We start from the raw sequence: 17,621 nt of genomic DNA, 5'->3' as shown, positions 1-17,621 counted from the left end.
CCTTTTAATGGAGGTCAAAAGTTCTCTGTCTCTTTCCATTTCGTGCAACATCATTTTGTTCGTATATGATCGGTCCATGGTATTTTCTAAATTCTCCCAAAAAGCCACATCTCAAAAGCTTCCGGCTTTCTCATTAAGTCAGCATTAACAATCCAAGCTTCGGCACCATAAAAAAGAATAGAGTGGATATACAACATTTTATCAACTAATATCAGATTTGCAGATTGAGTCTTTGGTGACTCAGAAATGTCCTCATCTTCAAAAAGTCTACCCTCAATTGCTCTATTCTTGATCGAATTTATGATTTCGAATTTAAATCTTCCGTAATCCAGACTCCTAAGTAAGTATTTCATTTTGTCCACTTGCTCAATATCTTCATTTTTTATCTGGTTCTTTTTCTGGATCTTCTTATGATTTAATATAATGACCATTTTTTTTTTCAATTACGTGACATATTTTACTGGGCACAAGTTTTTCGCATGTATTCCCAAGTAGGATAATTTATTATTACCATTTTCTAATTATTAACAGTCAAATTTCTTTGTCCAAATGCTTTAAAATAATACTTATAGTATTTATTTCTTGGGCAGGGAATAAACTACACCAAAAAAATTCGCGTGGGCACAGCGTACATATCCGGTATAGTCCTCCGGCCCGAGAGACATTTTGAAACTTTCATTTTGGCCCGCGCTTAAAAGTAATTGCCCACCCCTGATCTAAGCGGTTTTTTAAAATTTATGGGTTTTGCAATATTTTACCGTCAGCGAACGGACTAATAGTAGAGGATCCGATATAAGGCCGATCTGCATCGATCTATTTAATGGATAACGTGTGCGTGAAGTAACAATGTATTTTAAACGGGATTTACTTTTTCGGACTGTTTTTGACACACTTTCATATAATCAAATATCCTTAACTTTCGCGTTGTCATGGTGATGACATAATGAGCAATAAATTACAAAAAAAAATTTGACAGTTTTGTGGTTTGAAAGAAATTAGAATGTTTAAATAAGTTCTAAAAATTGTAGAATAGGAATGAATTCCAGTGATGAAGAGTTACAGTTTTTTTATTTGTTTATCGTAGATAAAATATTGTATGAAACTGTGCGTGAAGTACTTTTTGCGAACTTAAGCGATGTATAGCACTCGCTCCGTTGTCGCTTGTGCTCTAAACATCACGTGCATTCGTAAAAAGCATACTTCACGAACTGTTTCATAAATAACTATTTTCATATATTAAAAAAAATGTTTCGACCCGGGTAGATATTATTCCAGATTTTCAGATTTCAGCACAGTGTTAGATGGTTGGGGCATATATGGAGAGCAGGTAGCGTAACAACTATAAACTCAATTTTACAATGGAAACCCGGAGTTAGAAGGAGACGCGGAGGAACTAGAATAAATGGTTACAGGAAGTAAAGGAAAATTTATATAGGGCAGGAATTAGAGACTAGCAGAAAAAGACAGAGGATAGAAAGAACTGGAGAAGCACAGTCAATAGTATCGAGTAGCAGACTGGGACTAATCTGCTCTAAAAAGATGGATCTAGATAGCTTTTTAGCAGCTCAACCCCACCTGGTGTATTTAGCCATTTAATTTTCTTATTACACATTATTATTGGTACATCAAAAATTAAAAGGACGGTGCCTGTAATAAAATCTAAAATTCAAAATTTAATCAAGAAAAATAATAAATATTAAAATTTCCTATAAGTTCAAATTTATTTATTAAAATTTTTGATATAATTTTCATAAATAAATTACTTACTAATAACACTTTTTTAATTAATTCCAAAAAATCCATTTTGCAGCAATAATAATTGCTTAGTATTTGTAAAATAAATATCAATCATATCATAAATACTACAGGTTTACAAAAAAAAACTAAATTTCGGACTATTTGACGAAACCATGTTACAAGGGGGTTTTTGGGGTGGCTGATCACGAATCCGGGGTCCGCTCACCTCTTTCACGCCAGGTAAAGGTCATTTCAAGGTAAAATCAAGATAAATCGACAGTCGCTCTGAGAAAGTATATTAGGGCGTTTTTGGTGTCGCTGATGACGAATCATTAGTCCGCTGACCTCTATCACGTCTAGTTCAAGGTCAAATCAACATAAATCGACACAATCGCTCTGAAAATATAGGGGTTTTGGAGTCACTGATCATGAAAACTGCGGTCCGTTGAGCTCTACCACGTAAGGTAATGGTCATTTCAAGGCCAAATCAGGACAAGTCCACAAAACTGATTTGACCTTGAAATGACCTTTACCTGTCGCGGTTGAGCTCAACGGACCCCAGTTTTGTGATCAGCGACCCCAAAAACCCCCTAATATACTTTTTCAGAGCGATCGTGTCCATTTATCTTGATTTGACCTCGAAATGACCTTGAGCTAGACGTGATAGAGGTCAGCGGACACAAATTCGTCATCAGCGACCACAAAAACCCCCTAATATACTTTTTCAGAGCGACTGTCGGTTTATCTTGATTTGACCTTGAGATTACCATTACCTGACGTGATAGAGGTCCGCGGACCCCGGATTCGTGACCAGCGACCCCAAAAACCCCCTAGTCATATGGTTTCGTCAAATATTCCGAAATGTATTTTTTTTGTAAACCTGTTTAATCAAAAGAATATCAATCTTTTAATTTAAATAGACAACTTTAAAACATAGAACTGCATTCACAACTGTATTCACAGTAAAAGTTTCAAAAGATCACACATTACGCTTAAAGTAAGAGGTAAATCAGCAGACGAGTCGTTGTGACTTCCAAAATATGACAACACCGCTGGAAGTGACAACGCACCTTGAACTACCCTATATATGGAAGCCATAACGTATGCTGTACGCTTCGGTATATACGTATATATATACAAAATTTATTTTGGTAAATCCTTTCCCCTCAATAGGTAGACCCATTTTATAAGCCCCCCTTTTACCAAATACACAATTTTTAAAAAATAATTCCTAGTAGAAAAGGTGGAAGTCGGACAGCCTCTTCTGTATACCGGAAGTCACAACTTAACGTGCATCAATATATATATATATATATATATATATATATATATATATATATATATATATATATATATATATATATATATATATGTATTTGTACAAATATTTTCGACCGTAATATCACACAAAAGTGTGACGAAATATTGAGAAATAACAAATAGACTTTTATTTCACATGACCGAATTGCTGAAACTTCAAACCACTATATATATATATATATATATATATATATATATATATATATATATATATATATATATATATATTGTTATATTCCTATTTGATAGGAGAATTAAAATTTATAATTATAAGCAAAATTCAAATTAATATAAAAGATCTTCAATTTTCTCAGCCACGGGCATGTAAATTTAGAACAACCTGTATACAACAAATTATTATATTTAGTTTTTAAGAAAGTGATTCGAAGAAGTGTACGAAACTCGGTAACAATGCGCCTAAGATAAACAAGTTGAGTGACGCGGACCATTATAGTGTTTCGCGGAAGATTCGATCATTAGCCTACGCTAAATAAGACTCAGTGAAATAGATAATAGGTCATTAAGTTTTGTAAAAAGTAGAAAGTAAGTTTAAATTGGGAAATGATTATTTTTTCTTGAAATCCATTAAACATATTTAGAAAGATTAAAAGTTGGTATTGAGGAATACGGCGAATTAAAATTTGTGGTGGAATGTTGATTTTTGAATCTGGAAGGGATATTTAGAAAGTAGGGAAATGAATGAGGTGGAGAGATCAGAATGTTTTGAGCTGTCGAGAGGTGAAGTCCAGTGGTAGACGGTAGTGTACGAAGAGTGAAAAAGCCGGTAGTTCCGTGAGTGTTGAGTACCCAAGGGGAACGAGAGGTAGGCCGAGTCGAGAGAAAAGAATCTCCTTGAGCAAAGAGTGTCCCAGTAGCTGATTGAAGTGGTTCGAAAAAGGTAGAACACGGCATCACGAGAAAAGCATGAACGAGAGCTATACGAGGTAGTTTTCAAAGGAGAACATTACTGGAGGCCAGGACGAGTTTTTCATCGCAACCAAGGGTAGGAGGAAACGGGTTTAGTGTGAGGACATTCGCAGTTCACCAGATAAAGGTCAGTCTCATTTGTCAGGACATGAATGTATGGGTTTTTGTATTAAATAAAACATTAAAAATTGAAGAACATAATCGCTAATATCAGAAGATTTTCATCAAACTTAAATCAATTTGTTGCAAATAAATCCTAATAGTTTCACTATTAATTAAAAGTTTTAAATTGGAAACCAAAAGGAAATAAGATTCCCATTTTTAAATGTTTATATTAAATAAATATAAGATATAACAAATATTAAGCAGTAATTGCCATTTATATAAAATAAACAAAATATTGATTTATAATTGTAATCCATATGTGTGTATTATTTTATTTTTTTCCTATCCCGATTAGGAACCATTGAGAAATACTTAGAAGTCACGAAAGTAAGTAAGTAACTTTATAATTCGCCCTGAGATTGAAAACATATTGATATGTGATCTGGTTGATTAATTAGATTATCATTAATGCATTAATTAAATTAAATTACATATTAGAATATCATCACAAATAAATAAATAAGATCACAACAAAAATGTCGTCCAACGTGGTAAGCATTGAAAAGTATTTCTAGTGGCAAATTTGAAGGATAGAAAGAGAAAAGCCGGTAGTTGGAAATTTATATGCCTGTGGTAAAAAGTGAAATACTTACAGTTGATAACATAAAAATTTAGATCTCTTTAGGTACAAATTTTACATAACTGATTTAATACTTTATTTTTACGATATTTACATTTGATATATTTATGGACAATTTATAATATTTGGGTGAGAAAAAGTCGTCTTGGTAACATACTAGTAAAATTTCATATTTGGCGGGGATAGTACTTCTTGAAAACAAATGTCTGTGACAAGAAGCCAAAGCAAAGACAACAAAAAACAAAAAGAACATTCAAATCAAGAGGATAATTCAGACCAAGAAGATATTTTAGACACGACAATCATGGCATCAGAACAGCAAGAATTATCAGGAATAGATAAATTATTACAAATGATGCAACTCCAGTCACAAAGAATGGAACAGAAAATGGATGAAACACAACAAAAACTGGATAAAAATCAAGAAGAAACATCAAAGAAAATGGATGAAACACAACAAAAAATGGATGAAACACAACAAAAATTGGATCAAAAATGGATGAAACACAACAAAAAATGAAACAAGCAATAGAAGAGAACAACAAGAAAATGGAGGAACGCATAGGAAAGTATGAAAAGGAAGTAAAAGGATGTTTGACAATGATCAAGAACGATATGGGACAACAAGAGACAGAGATTAAAGAAATCAAAATCAAAATAAAGGAGATAACGAATTGCCAGAAAAAGGAAATAGAAAATTTGGAAAACAAGTTTGAAAACGCTATTCAAGCAGACAGAGAAGAAATGGAAAGAAAGATTGCGGAAATCAATATTCAACAAAATGTAGGAGAAAGAAGAGAAATGGTTATACATAGCACAGATGACGTGAAGATAAGGTTTAGCGGGGATGTAAGAAGATTACACCCAGTGCCGTTCATAAATAGCCTGAAAAAGAAAATACAACACATCGGAAATTTCGAAACAGCAAAAGAAACTATCAGAAACCATTTCAAATATGAAGCAAGCCTATGGTTCGATAGCAAAGAAGAAGAATTCGGCAATTGGCAACAATTTGAACAAAAATTTTTGAATTATTTCTGGGGAAAAGTCCAACAATTGGAAATTAACAAGGAATTGCAAAATGGGAAATACAATGATAGGATGGGGGTATCAGAAAGGACATATGCTTTACAAATTTACAATAATGCAAAACATTTACAATATAATTACTCATCGGAACAATTAGTCGAAATGATTGCAAGACATTTCGAAGAAACGCTGGAAGACCATATCACATTGCAAAACTATAAAGACATAGATAGTCTATGCCAATTCTTACAAATAAGAGAATCACGTTTAAGAGAAAGAAAATCAAGAAGGTCGCGAGAAGAGTACAGGCCCCGAGAAACACAGGATTACAGAGATAGAAATCAAAATAGGAGGGACTATACAAGACGAGATTTTAATCCCAGAAGGGAAAACGAAAATAGAGACAACGGAAGAGGAAATTATGAACAAAGAAATAGGCAATGGAATGAGGACAGAAATCGAGAATACCAGAATAGAAACACCACACGCTCAAATCAAGAAAACAGAAATAATGGTAGACAAAATGAACAGGGATATCGAGAAAACCGAAACAGCTCCGACAGACCAAGAGAAAATAGAAGAGAGGTAAATAATACCCAGACAGAAGAATATGACGGAGGGAGACATTATGACGAAAATATAAACAACGATGAGCAACCGGCGTCTTTTCACGACGGCGCTCACTAAAAACAAAAAATCAAACAGGAATCTTTTGTCACCCCAAGGAGTTTATTAAATTGGCAGGAAACAACGAAAAGAAAAATGGAGTTAATTTAAAATTTGTGGATGGATTTATCAACGAGAAACCAATTAAAATTATGATAGATACTGGATCTGAAATAACATTGGTCAACAGAAAACTAATAGAAGAAGTTCATTTAACAAATTTAATTTACAAAATACCTAGGGTAAATTTAGTGGGCGCAAACAAACGGACATTGGCAACTATAAATGAAGGCATACGAGTAATGGTACGACTGGGTAAGAATATGTATGCACTACAATGTGTAATAATGCCAAACATGTCACATGACATGATAGTAGGAGTTGACGAATTGGCAGAAAAACATGTAGTGATAGATTTTAAAAATAATACGATGAAACTAACAGAAGAAAAAGAAAAAGAACAGGACAAGGAACAGGAGAAACAAAATACGGACGAATCAGGTAAAGAACAAACAGTGGAAATGAATTTGGCAACGAAGCAAGGACAAAGAAGAAAAGGGAGAAAAAGTCAGAAAAAGATAAAAGAAAATGAAACCTGTGGCTCCTCAAAAGAAGAGTTGAGCCCAGAAGAAGAAAAATTGAGAGTATCAAAAGCAAAAGAAACCTGGGATTCCTCAAAAGAAGAGACGAGCTCAGGAGAAGAAGAAATAAAGCTAACAAATGAAAATGAAAGGAATATGATTGAAACAGTGGTATTTGAAGAGGAGGTATATGCCAACGAGGATGCAGAATGCACGGTAAACATATGTGAAGAATCTGAGGAAAAAGACAGAAAATTGATATGTGGAGAAGGGAAAGAAAAAGAATTGCGGTTGATGTTAAGAAACTACGAAAATTTGATCAATGAGGAAAACAGAGTGGCGAAAAAGTACGAACATTCATTTGAGGTGAAAAACTTGGGAAATTTTCGATCAAAGACTTACCCGATTCCATACAAGTATCGACAAGAGGTGAAAGAAGAAATTAATAAAATGTTGGAAGATCAAATCATCGAAAGATGTGATTCACCGTATGTTAACCCGATTGTGATAGTAAAGAAAAGCAATGGAGAATTGAGATTATGTTTAGATGCCAGGAATATTAACCAGCACACTGTATCACAATATGAATCACCTCTAAACATCGAGGCCATTTTTGGAAGAATTACGGGATCACACATATTTTCTAAAATTGACTTAAAACACAGTTTTTGGTTGATACCTTTAGCTGAAAAGTGTAGAAACTACACCGCGTTCTCAATTGATGGTATTGTCTACCGGTTTAAGGTAGTGCCATTTGGATTGCAGAGTGCTTGTGCTGCACTCGTCCGAGCTCTACATACCATTTTAAATCGCCATGAAGATTTCATAGTTCATTATATCGATGATTTATTAATTTTTTCACAAGATACTCAGAGTCATATGGAACACATAAAAATAATTCTGGAAGAATTGGACACAGCGGGATTGAAATTAAACATTGAAAAATGTCAATTTTTTCAAAAAGAAGTAATTTATTTGGGTTTTCAATTGGACACCAAAACCGTCAGATTAGCCGAAGACAGAGTCAAGCTCATAGATGAATACCCAAGACCAACGAATTTGAAAACATTGAGAGGTTTTCTTGGCACGATTAATTATTTTAAAAAGCTGATTCCCGATTTGAGCCAAAAGGAAATCCCTCTGATAAAATTGCTTAAAAAAGGAATAAAATGGAATTGGAAAGAAGAACAGGAGGAAGCTTTCGAAACATTAAAACGAGAATTCGCAAAAGGAACGAAAATATACCACCCCATTTACAATTTACCTTTTATACTCCGAACTGATGCGTTCATACAAAAATTTGCAGGAGTTCTGTCTCAAATACAAAACGACCAAGAAGTGCCGATATGCTTTATATCTCGAGTGACTAAAACACATGAGAGAAAATATAGTGTTACAGAATTGGAGTTTGCCAGTGTACTATATTGCGTAAACAAATTGAGGTTTTACTTATTGGGAGCAAAATTCACAATCGAAACAGACCATGCAGCTTTAGTACATATCATGAAGAATAGATTAGTAAATAATAGAATACATAGAGGCATTCTATTATTACAGGAGTATGATTTTGAGTTCCGATATATAAAAGGAAAAGACAACATAATAGCCGACGCTCTAACACGGGATGAGGACACCGGAAAAAAGGAAACAATTACTCTACAGGTGGGACTAAATAGATTAATACAAGAAGAAGGGATATATTCGTTAAATGAGATAAGGACAAACCAGGAAGACCTAGAGGAAAGAGAGAAAAGAACAGCGGAGGTAGAAAATAACATATATTTTAAGAGAATAGACGGAAAGGAACTATATTTAGTGACACAGACATTGGCAGAAAAGATAATAAAGAAATTACATGAGGACAATGGGCATATTGGTAGCAGAAAGGTTTGGCTCGTTTTTAGGGAAAATTACATCAGCCGACAGGATTACCGCATTGCAAAGGAAATTACCCAGAAGTGCGATGTATGTCAAAAATATAAGAGTAGAAATTTCAAAAACGAAAATATTGCCAAAAATATTGAAGCCCGAAACAAACTAGACATTGTAGCAATAGATATGTTAAGCGATCTAATTATGACCACTAAAAGGAACAAACATATTCTAGTGATGGTGGATGTGTTTTCAAAATACGTAAAATTATATAGTTGCCGCACCACAAAGGGGGAAGAAATATTAAGAAAAATCGACAATTTTATAGCCACAGTAGGAACACCAAAAAAGATTCTACTGGACAATGCAACGTATTTCCGAAATGATCGTTTCAAGGGACAACTTCGAGAACGCGGAATAGAGACAAATTTTGTCAGCATCAGGCATCCACAGAGTAATCCTTCGGAACGATTCATACAGGAAGTGACGAAATTTCTTCGCATTGCAACAGATGGTCAACATCGCCACTGGGACAGGAAAATGGCGGAAATAGAAGTGTATCTAAATACAATTCCGAGCACAGTAACAAAAGAGACCCCAGAATACATCATGAAGGGTGTACTGCCGATAAGGCCATGGGAAGACCCAGAGCCAAAGAAATATCAACAGGTGATTGAAACAGTACAGAGAAGATTACGGCGAAGCAACGAAAAGTATATTCAAAGACAGGAAAACAATAGAAAAAGAAGACCAGTGACTTTCCAAAAGGGTGAAAAAGTACTCGTGAGGGCATTACGAGTATCAAATCTTCCTGGGGGCATTTGCGCAAAGTTGATGCCTGTTTTCGAAGGCCCGTACATCGTGAATAATGAAAATGGGATAAATAGTTATGAGTTGAGGCATAGGAACTCGGAAAAGATCCGAGGAATTTATAATATTCACGATGTATACAAATATCACGAATAAAAGACAGAATTACATAAAGTAGATAGTAAGTTAGGGTATAAGACGTAGATTAAAGTAAGGAAATAGACAGGGAGTTGGTTGTGCCTCGAGAAAATTTATTTAAAAATGCAGATAAATTTTATCGAATACAAGGCGGGGATTTGTTATATTCCTATTTGATAGGAGAATTAAAATTTATAATTATAAGCAAAATTCAAATTAATATAAAAGATCTTCAATTTTCTCAGCCACGGGCATGTAAATTTAGAACAACCTGTATACAACAAATTATTATATTTAGTTTTTAAGAAAGTGATTCGAAGAAGTGTACGAAACTCGGTAACAATGCGCCTAAGATAAACAAGTTGAGTGACGCGGACCATTATAGTGTTTCGCGGAAGATTCGATCATTAGCCTACGCTAAATAAGACTCAGTGAAATAGATAATAGGTCATTAAGTTTTGTAAAAAGTAGAAAGTAAGTTTAAATTGGGAAATGATTATTTTTTCTTGAAATCCATTAAACATATTTAGAAAGATTAAAAGTTGGTATTGAGGAATACGGCGAATTAAAATTTGTGGTGGAATGTTGATTTTTGAATCTGGAAGGGATATTTAGAAAGTAGGGAAATTAATGAGGTGGAGAGATCAGAATGTTTTGAGCTGTCGAGAGGTGAAGTCCAGTGGTAGACGGTAGTGTACGAAGAGTGAAAAAGCCGGTAGTTCCGTGAGTGTTGAGTACCCAAGGGGAACGAGAGGTAGGCCGAGTAGAGAAAAGAATCTCCTTGAGCAAAGAGTGTCCCAGTAGCTGATTGAAGTGGTTCGAAAAAGGTAGAACACGGCATCACGAGAAAAGCATGAACGAGAGCTATACGAGGTAGTTTTCAAAGGAGAACATTACTGGAGGCCAGGACGAGTTTTTCATCGCAACCAAGGGTAGGAGGAAACGGGTTTAGTGTGAGGACATTCGCAGTTCACCAGATAAAGGTCAGTCTCATTTGTCAGGACATGAATGTATGGGTTTTTGTATTAAATACCACATTAAAAATTGAAGAGCATAATCGCTAATATCAGAAGATTTTCATCAAACTTAAATCAATTTGTTGCAAATAAATCCTAATAGTTTCACTATTAATTAAAAGTTTTAAATTGGAAACCAAAAGGAAATAAGATTCCCATTTTTAAATGTTTATATTAAATAAATATAAGATATAACAAATATTAAGCAGTAATTGCCATTTATATAAAATAAACAAAATATTGATTTATAATTGTAATCCATATGTGTGTATTATTTTATTTTTTTCCTATCCCGATTAGGAACCACTGAGAAATACTTAGAAGTCACGAAAGTAAGTAAGTAACTTTATAATTCGCCCTGAGATTGAAAACATATTGATATGTGATCTGGTTGATTAATTAGATTATCATTAATGCATTAATTAAATTAAATTACATATAAGAATATCATCACAAATAAATAAATAAGATCACAACAATATATATATATATATATATATATATATATATATATATATATATATATATATATATATATATATATGCTTTCTGTTGTTTTCCGGGTTTGACTCCGCGTTGAATAAGTCAAACCCGGAAAACAACAGAAAGCACATATAGCTCCCGCGGAAACTTCAAGTGTAACATATATATATATATATATATATATATATATATATATATATATATATATATATATATATATATATATATATAAATTTATATATAGTTTTGTTATTTCCTAACCGTAAATTTTTAAATAGAAACTTTTTAATTCCTGGGTTTTCGGTCTGATAAAAATAAAACACTTTGTTATGGCTTAAACGTTTCGGCTAATTGCCATTTTCAATAAGCACTTTAATTAATAATTATAAACACAAGTTTTTATACACATAATATATAGCATGGCATGAGCGATGACAATCGCGAATTGAATGCTTTTTCCCATATCCAAAAAGTGCACAACGCCCCTAAAGAAGTTTTCACTTCAAAAATTCAGATCGGTGTAACTTTTCCACATACATACATACATACCCACAAACATTTTCCCCTTTTTAAATAAAAATTGAGTCTTACTTCTGAGCTCGGTAACTTTTGAATGGTATAACCGATTTTCAAAAGTAGACATGCGTTGGAAAGGTAATGATCAGTACTATCAGAAGCCACAAAGGTTGGACTTAAATTTATGAAATTTTTGGGCGTTTTGGAGACGAGAACGAAAAACAGACCCTTAATGGGAAGGGCTGTAAAATCCACACCCTTGAATCAAAATGGAGAGTTGACATATGGATGGGCGAGTTTTTTTCTAAACTATAGGATGGGATTTGGCCCAATTTTCAATTCAGTCAGATTTAGAAAATCTGAAAATTTCGTGTATATATGTATAGTGTCGCATGTAGGGGTATTGTGCGCCACTGACGAGAACTGCCGTTCTCTGGTAATTAAAAAATTACTTAAATCGGACAACAGGTTTAGGAGATAAGAGACATCAAAAATGACCTATTGTTTGGAGTGCCCATTTTCTCTGACGCGCAATGTATATGCCGTCTTCTATAATTAAAGGAAATAAAAACATCTATTATTCAAAAGGTGTTTGCTTTTAAATATAATTTAAAGTAAAACATAGAGCTTTTTCATAAAATTCGTAAAATTTCAGAAATTTCGTTCTGGTAAGTAGAAAAGCTAATTTTATTAGATAAAACTATTTTTTTGTCTTTAGTTTAGTTTAGTCTTCAGTTTAAGCATAAGTAATCAAAAATCAGAAGTACAAACTCAGACTCAAAATTCATATTGACCTGTGTAATGTAATCTTTTAAACGTCAGTACCTAGTATATCTATATTTGAATAAAAAGTATACACTTACTTCATTTATAAAACCATAATGGACTAATTCCTGTGCTAAAACCTTCGGATTGTCCCCAGGTGATATACAACTAGTTAACTGCCTATTCATTTTATCATCCATTCGGAGTACAATAGTCAACTGTAAAAAATAATTGTAATATAATATATTATGCAATATTATTTGTATTATATTATAATACAAATAAATTAGTTATGAGGATTTACGTGAAATGTAAACCATACCGGAACACATTATAATTACAGATCGCTCCCGTGGCCAAAAATCTTTTTAATTTGATGTTATTGTTATGCCAGTCCCTTGCCTTACGATTACGACCAACATCTAGTTTAAATAAAATAATTCTTAAAGCAAGGTTCCCAAGACCTGACCCACTGTGGTTCCAAATGCTAAAAACGTGGTCATGGACCTTTAAAAGCGTATACTGTTCATACGCTTTGGCATTACTTTCGTACTCAAGGGTTTTTGGCATCGCTGATTACGAATCTGGCGTAATCTGGAATCCAATATGGCGGAAAGAAATTTTAAATATCAATCAAAACGCAATATTTTCTGTACTCACAAATTAAACTGTGGCACATAATAGACCAGATCTCGTACTAATTAATAAATTAACAAGACAAATAACACTAATTGATGTGGCGATGCCTAACTACCTAACAATAATCTACGTACTAAATTTACTGAAAAGTAAAAAAAGTACTGAAAGTACAGAGATCTGGAAATTCAAATACGAAGACAATGGAGAATGCAAAGTACCCAGATAATACCTATTACTATGTCTACTACTGGAGTCATTCCGTAGAACCTTCACGAAAACATAAAAAAGCTGAGTCTAAATGATCATTTTTATAAGACCACGCAAAAAGCTGTACTAGGTACTCTCGACGGCCAGATATGTACGAAAGTTTTTGGGAGATACTCAAGCATACCAAGTCATCTAGGGCTCGATAACATGGAAAGGGTCCCACCACAGCAAAATTCTTTTGATACTTTAGGTATCTGGAATGAGTAAATTTTCCCCTTAGAGGGAGTGAGAGCCATATGCCTAAATCTGGAATAATAATAATAATAATAATAATAATAAAATCACTTGCATCCCCCATTCGCAGGGGGCCGCGCCTGATAGAAGAACTGACAAAAACTCCCACAGGATAAAATCACTTGGTTTGAGAGGGGGACCGATCGCCTCCATCGCCCCCCCCCTTGGATCCGCCACTGGAACAGTTTCATTGACTCCAAAAATGTGAAGTAACTGATACCGCTTTACTTCTTATTACTAATCATCTGAATATTCTATTGGCTGATTTAAAAGAAAGATCTTCTGTTATAAAACAAATTGATTTTGAACATGGATGATGTAGCCAATGTTAGAGGATTTGCCTGATATATCAAAAGCCAAGCCCAACCACAACCACACGCGAGCCAAACAAAAACAAGAGCTCCACCCGCCGAAGGTGCTGCGCTGGATCATCAGCCGGCGCTCACTCAAGCGGGACGACCGAGGCAGCGAATGAAATGGACTGTGTCCATTAATGAAAACATTTTGCGCTTCTATTACAAGGTGACAAACCTCGGTCAAGAAACAATCGGCTACCGACAACAGCTGTATGCCGAATTTTGCAGGACGTACCCAGATATTCAAGTATCGGAGCAAAGAGTATCAGATCAATACCGGGTAATCATAAGGAACAACCTTATCCCAGACACTAGACGCAATTCGATCAAAAGCGAAGTCGAACGGGAGATTAATATCCAAGAACAAGTTTTAGATCACGTCCCTAATGAAATCCTCGATGAGCCTCGAGATTCCCATGCCATAAACTCAACCTGATAATACACAGCAGGAAAACAACTCTTGTAAGAAACTAGGTGCGCAGACAAATTGTGAACACTGAAGTCCTACCCAACTATGTCGTAGAAGATTACACGTTGGAATATTTGCATATGCTAATCTACTGTGCATCATCAGCAATTGTTAATGTAATGGGCGTTAAGATCAGAACACGACGGGTTACTAATAACGAAAGAACTGGTAACAGAATTGCACCTTGGGAAAAAAGACTGCTCGGAAAGATCGAATTATTACGTAGGGATATTGGTATAGTCACAGAATACATACGAGGTGTACCAAGTAGAAAAGTCATCAGAAGAGCTGAAGAAATAATGATGACTACCGCAAGACACTCAAGATATGATCCAGAAAACAACACAGCCCATCAGTGTCTGGATACATTAAAACAAAAGCTCTCCTTTATTCAGGACGACTAAGGAGGTACAAAGTTAGTAACAACCGCAAAAGCGACAATTGTCTTTTTGAAAGTTCTGAAAAGGCGTTCTATCGAAAACTCAATTCCACTGTAGAACGTGTCGATAAGACTTACCCAAGCCAAGAAGAAATTCATGAGTTTTGGGGAAATCAACGTTCCACGCCAGCTGCTCTTAACAACAATGCTGGATGGATAGAAGATACGACACAGAACTGCCAACACTACATTACCACCCTTTACGAACCCTTCACTACTGAAGAAGTCTCAAATACCATCAAAGAGCTTCATAACTGGAAATCTCCTGGACCAGACGGAGTTCAAAACTTTTGGCTCAAGAAGTTTTGGAGTGTTCATGAATGCTTATCAACACTAATTAATCATGTTATTTCTAATCCGCAGGATATACCATCATTCCTAACTCAGGGAACCACTTATTTAATTCCGAAGGATTAAAATAACACCCAAGATCCAGCCAAATTACTTGTCTTCCAACTTTGTATAAATTGGTCACATCCTGTGTAGCCCGGCGTATCTACCAACACTGTGCTCTGAACAATATCATAGAGCCTCAACCGAAAGGATGCGCTAAGGGTTCCATGGGTTGCAAAGAACAACTCATCATCTACTCAGTGATTTCTAACCAGGCATATTAGAAAAAGAGGAATCTTTTTACTGCCTTCATTGATTACAAGAAGGCATTTGATTCAGTGCCGCATGAATGGCTTATAGATATATTGAGAATATATAAAGTCGATGATAATATAGTGACCTTTTTAGAGCATATAATGACGGAGTGGAAGACTAGAATTCACCTTCAAATACCTGGTAAAAATAAGATCGAAACTGAAAATATCGCAATCAGTCGGGGCCTGTTTCAAGGAGATTCGTTGAGTCCACTGTGGTTCTGTCTAGCTATGAACCCACTATCTCAGCTATTGAACTCCACAGACGCAGGTTTTAGCATCAAAAATAACAATGTGGTGGCGAAGCTTAATCATTTATTGTATATGGATGATTTGAAATTAATGGCTTCCACTCGAAACCAACTCGATGAGATGCTAAAAACTGTAGAAACTTTTTCTAATGATATTAGCATGCACTTCGGACTATACAAGTGCCGTATTTTAAATATAGTCAAAGGAAAAGTACAGCTTGGAGGATTCGATATGCAAAATAGCCAAAACATCGAGGCCATGGGTGAAAACGATATGTATAAATATCTTGGAGTAAAGCAAGCGCGGAGAATTGACCATAAACAAATGAAAATAGAGATAACTACGGAGTTTATACGAAGGGTAAAACAGCTGCTTCGCTCACACCTTAATAGTAGAAATTTGTTTAAGGCACTAAACACCTACGCATGTTCCGCGCTTAGCTATTCATTTGGCATTGTTAAGTGAACAAAAACGGATATAAAAAATCTTCAGCGAAAAGTAAGAACGCACCTCACAAAGGCACAAAAACACCATCCAAAAAGTGCAGTAGAAAGAACGACATTACCACGGAATTTAGGAGGAAGAGGACTTATGGATATAGGTGAGCAATTAGACAAACAAATTGCTAATTTAAGATCTTATTTGCAGATGCAGGCTGAAACATCTACTCTACATCGCGCTATCTGCGCAGTAGATGACACAACACCGATAAAACTGAGGGAAGCAGAACTGCGCATAAACCACCTTACTAAGGACGAAAAAGTGCGCGCCTGGATGGGTAAACCTCTGCACGGGCGACATCCCAATGAGGTCAGCCAAGATTATGTCGACAATATAGCGTCTAACTACTGGTTGACATCAGGAAAGATGTTCCCTGAAACGGAGGGATCATTACTGGCCATTCAGGATCAGGTTATACCAACCAGAAATTACCTGAAATATATCATCAAAGACCCTCATGTTCAAAACGACAGATGCCGATATGGATGTCAAGCCCAAGAAACCATCCAACATCTTACAGGGGGCTGCCAGGCATTTGCTGCAAGTAAGTACAAGGAACGGCATAACGCAGTGGGAAAAATCCTTCATCAGGAGATAGCTATCAAGCTGGGACTTCTTCAAACCGACCATCTTCCATATTATCAATACGTCACTGAGAGTATGCTTGAGGATGGCAACTACAAGCTATACTGGGACCGCACTGTGCTCACAGACCAAACAGTGGCGCATAATAGACCAGATCTCGTATTAGTCAATAAATTAACGAGACAAACAACCCTCATTGATGTGGCGATTCCTAACAACAATAATCTACATACTAAATTTACTGAAAAGATCGCCAAGTACAGAGATCTGGAAATTCAAATACAGAGACAATGGAGAATGCAAAGTACCCAGACGATACCGATTATTATGTCTACTACTGGAGTCATTCCGAAGACCCTCCTCGAAAGCATAAAAAAGCTGGGTCTTAATGAACATCTTTATAAGACCATGCGGAAAGCAGTACTACTCGTAACGGCCAGATGTGTACGAAATTTTTTGGGAGATACACCTGCATACCAAGTCACCTAGGGCTCGATAACACGAAAAGAGTCCCACCAGAACTCAATCCTTTTGATACCGTAGGTATCTGGGATGAGTCAATTTTCCCCTTAGAGGGAGTGTGAGCCGTATGGCTAAATCTGGATAAAATCACTTGGTTTGAGAGGG

The 17,621-nt window shown here is 35.3% G+C and overlaps 1 protein-coding gene across 1 annotated transcript in view; it reads right to left on the bottom strand.

Moving 5' to 3' along the window:
- LOC126880251 (nuclear receptor-binding protein homolog) overlaps positions 1–17,621 on the bottom strand; it is an 842,193-nt gene that overhangs the window by 101,045 nt on the left and 723,527 nt on the right. The window contains exon 8 of the mRNA XM_050644017.1: positions 12,704–12,823. Within this exon, the coding sequence (XP_050499974.1) occupies positions 12,704–12,823 (120 nt within the window). The remainder of the gene's footprint in view (positions 1–12,703; positions 12,824–17,621) is intronic.

Source organism: Diabrotica virgifera, chromosome 2 (assembly GCF_917563875.1).
Source record: "Diabrotica virgifera virgifera chromosome 2, PGI_DIABVI_V3a".
NCBI lineage: Eukaryota > Metazoa > Arthropoda > Insecta > Coleoptera > Chrysomelidae > Diabrotica > Diabrotica virgifera.
The sequence above is the reverse complement of the archived record's forward strand: the minus strand, read 5'-3'. Positions and strand labels throughout refer to the sequence as shown.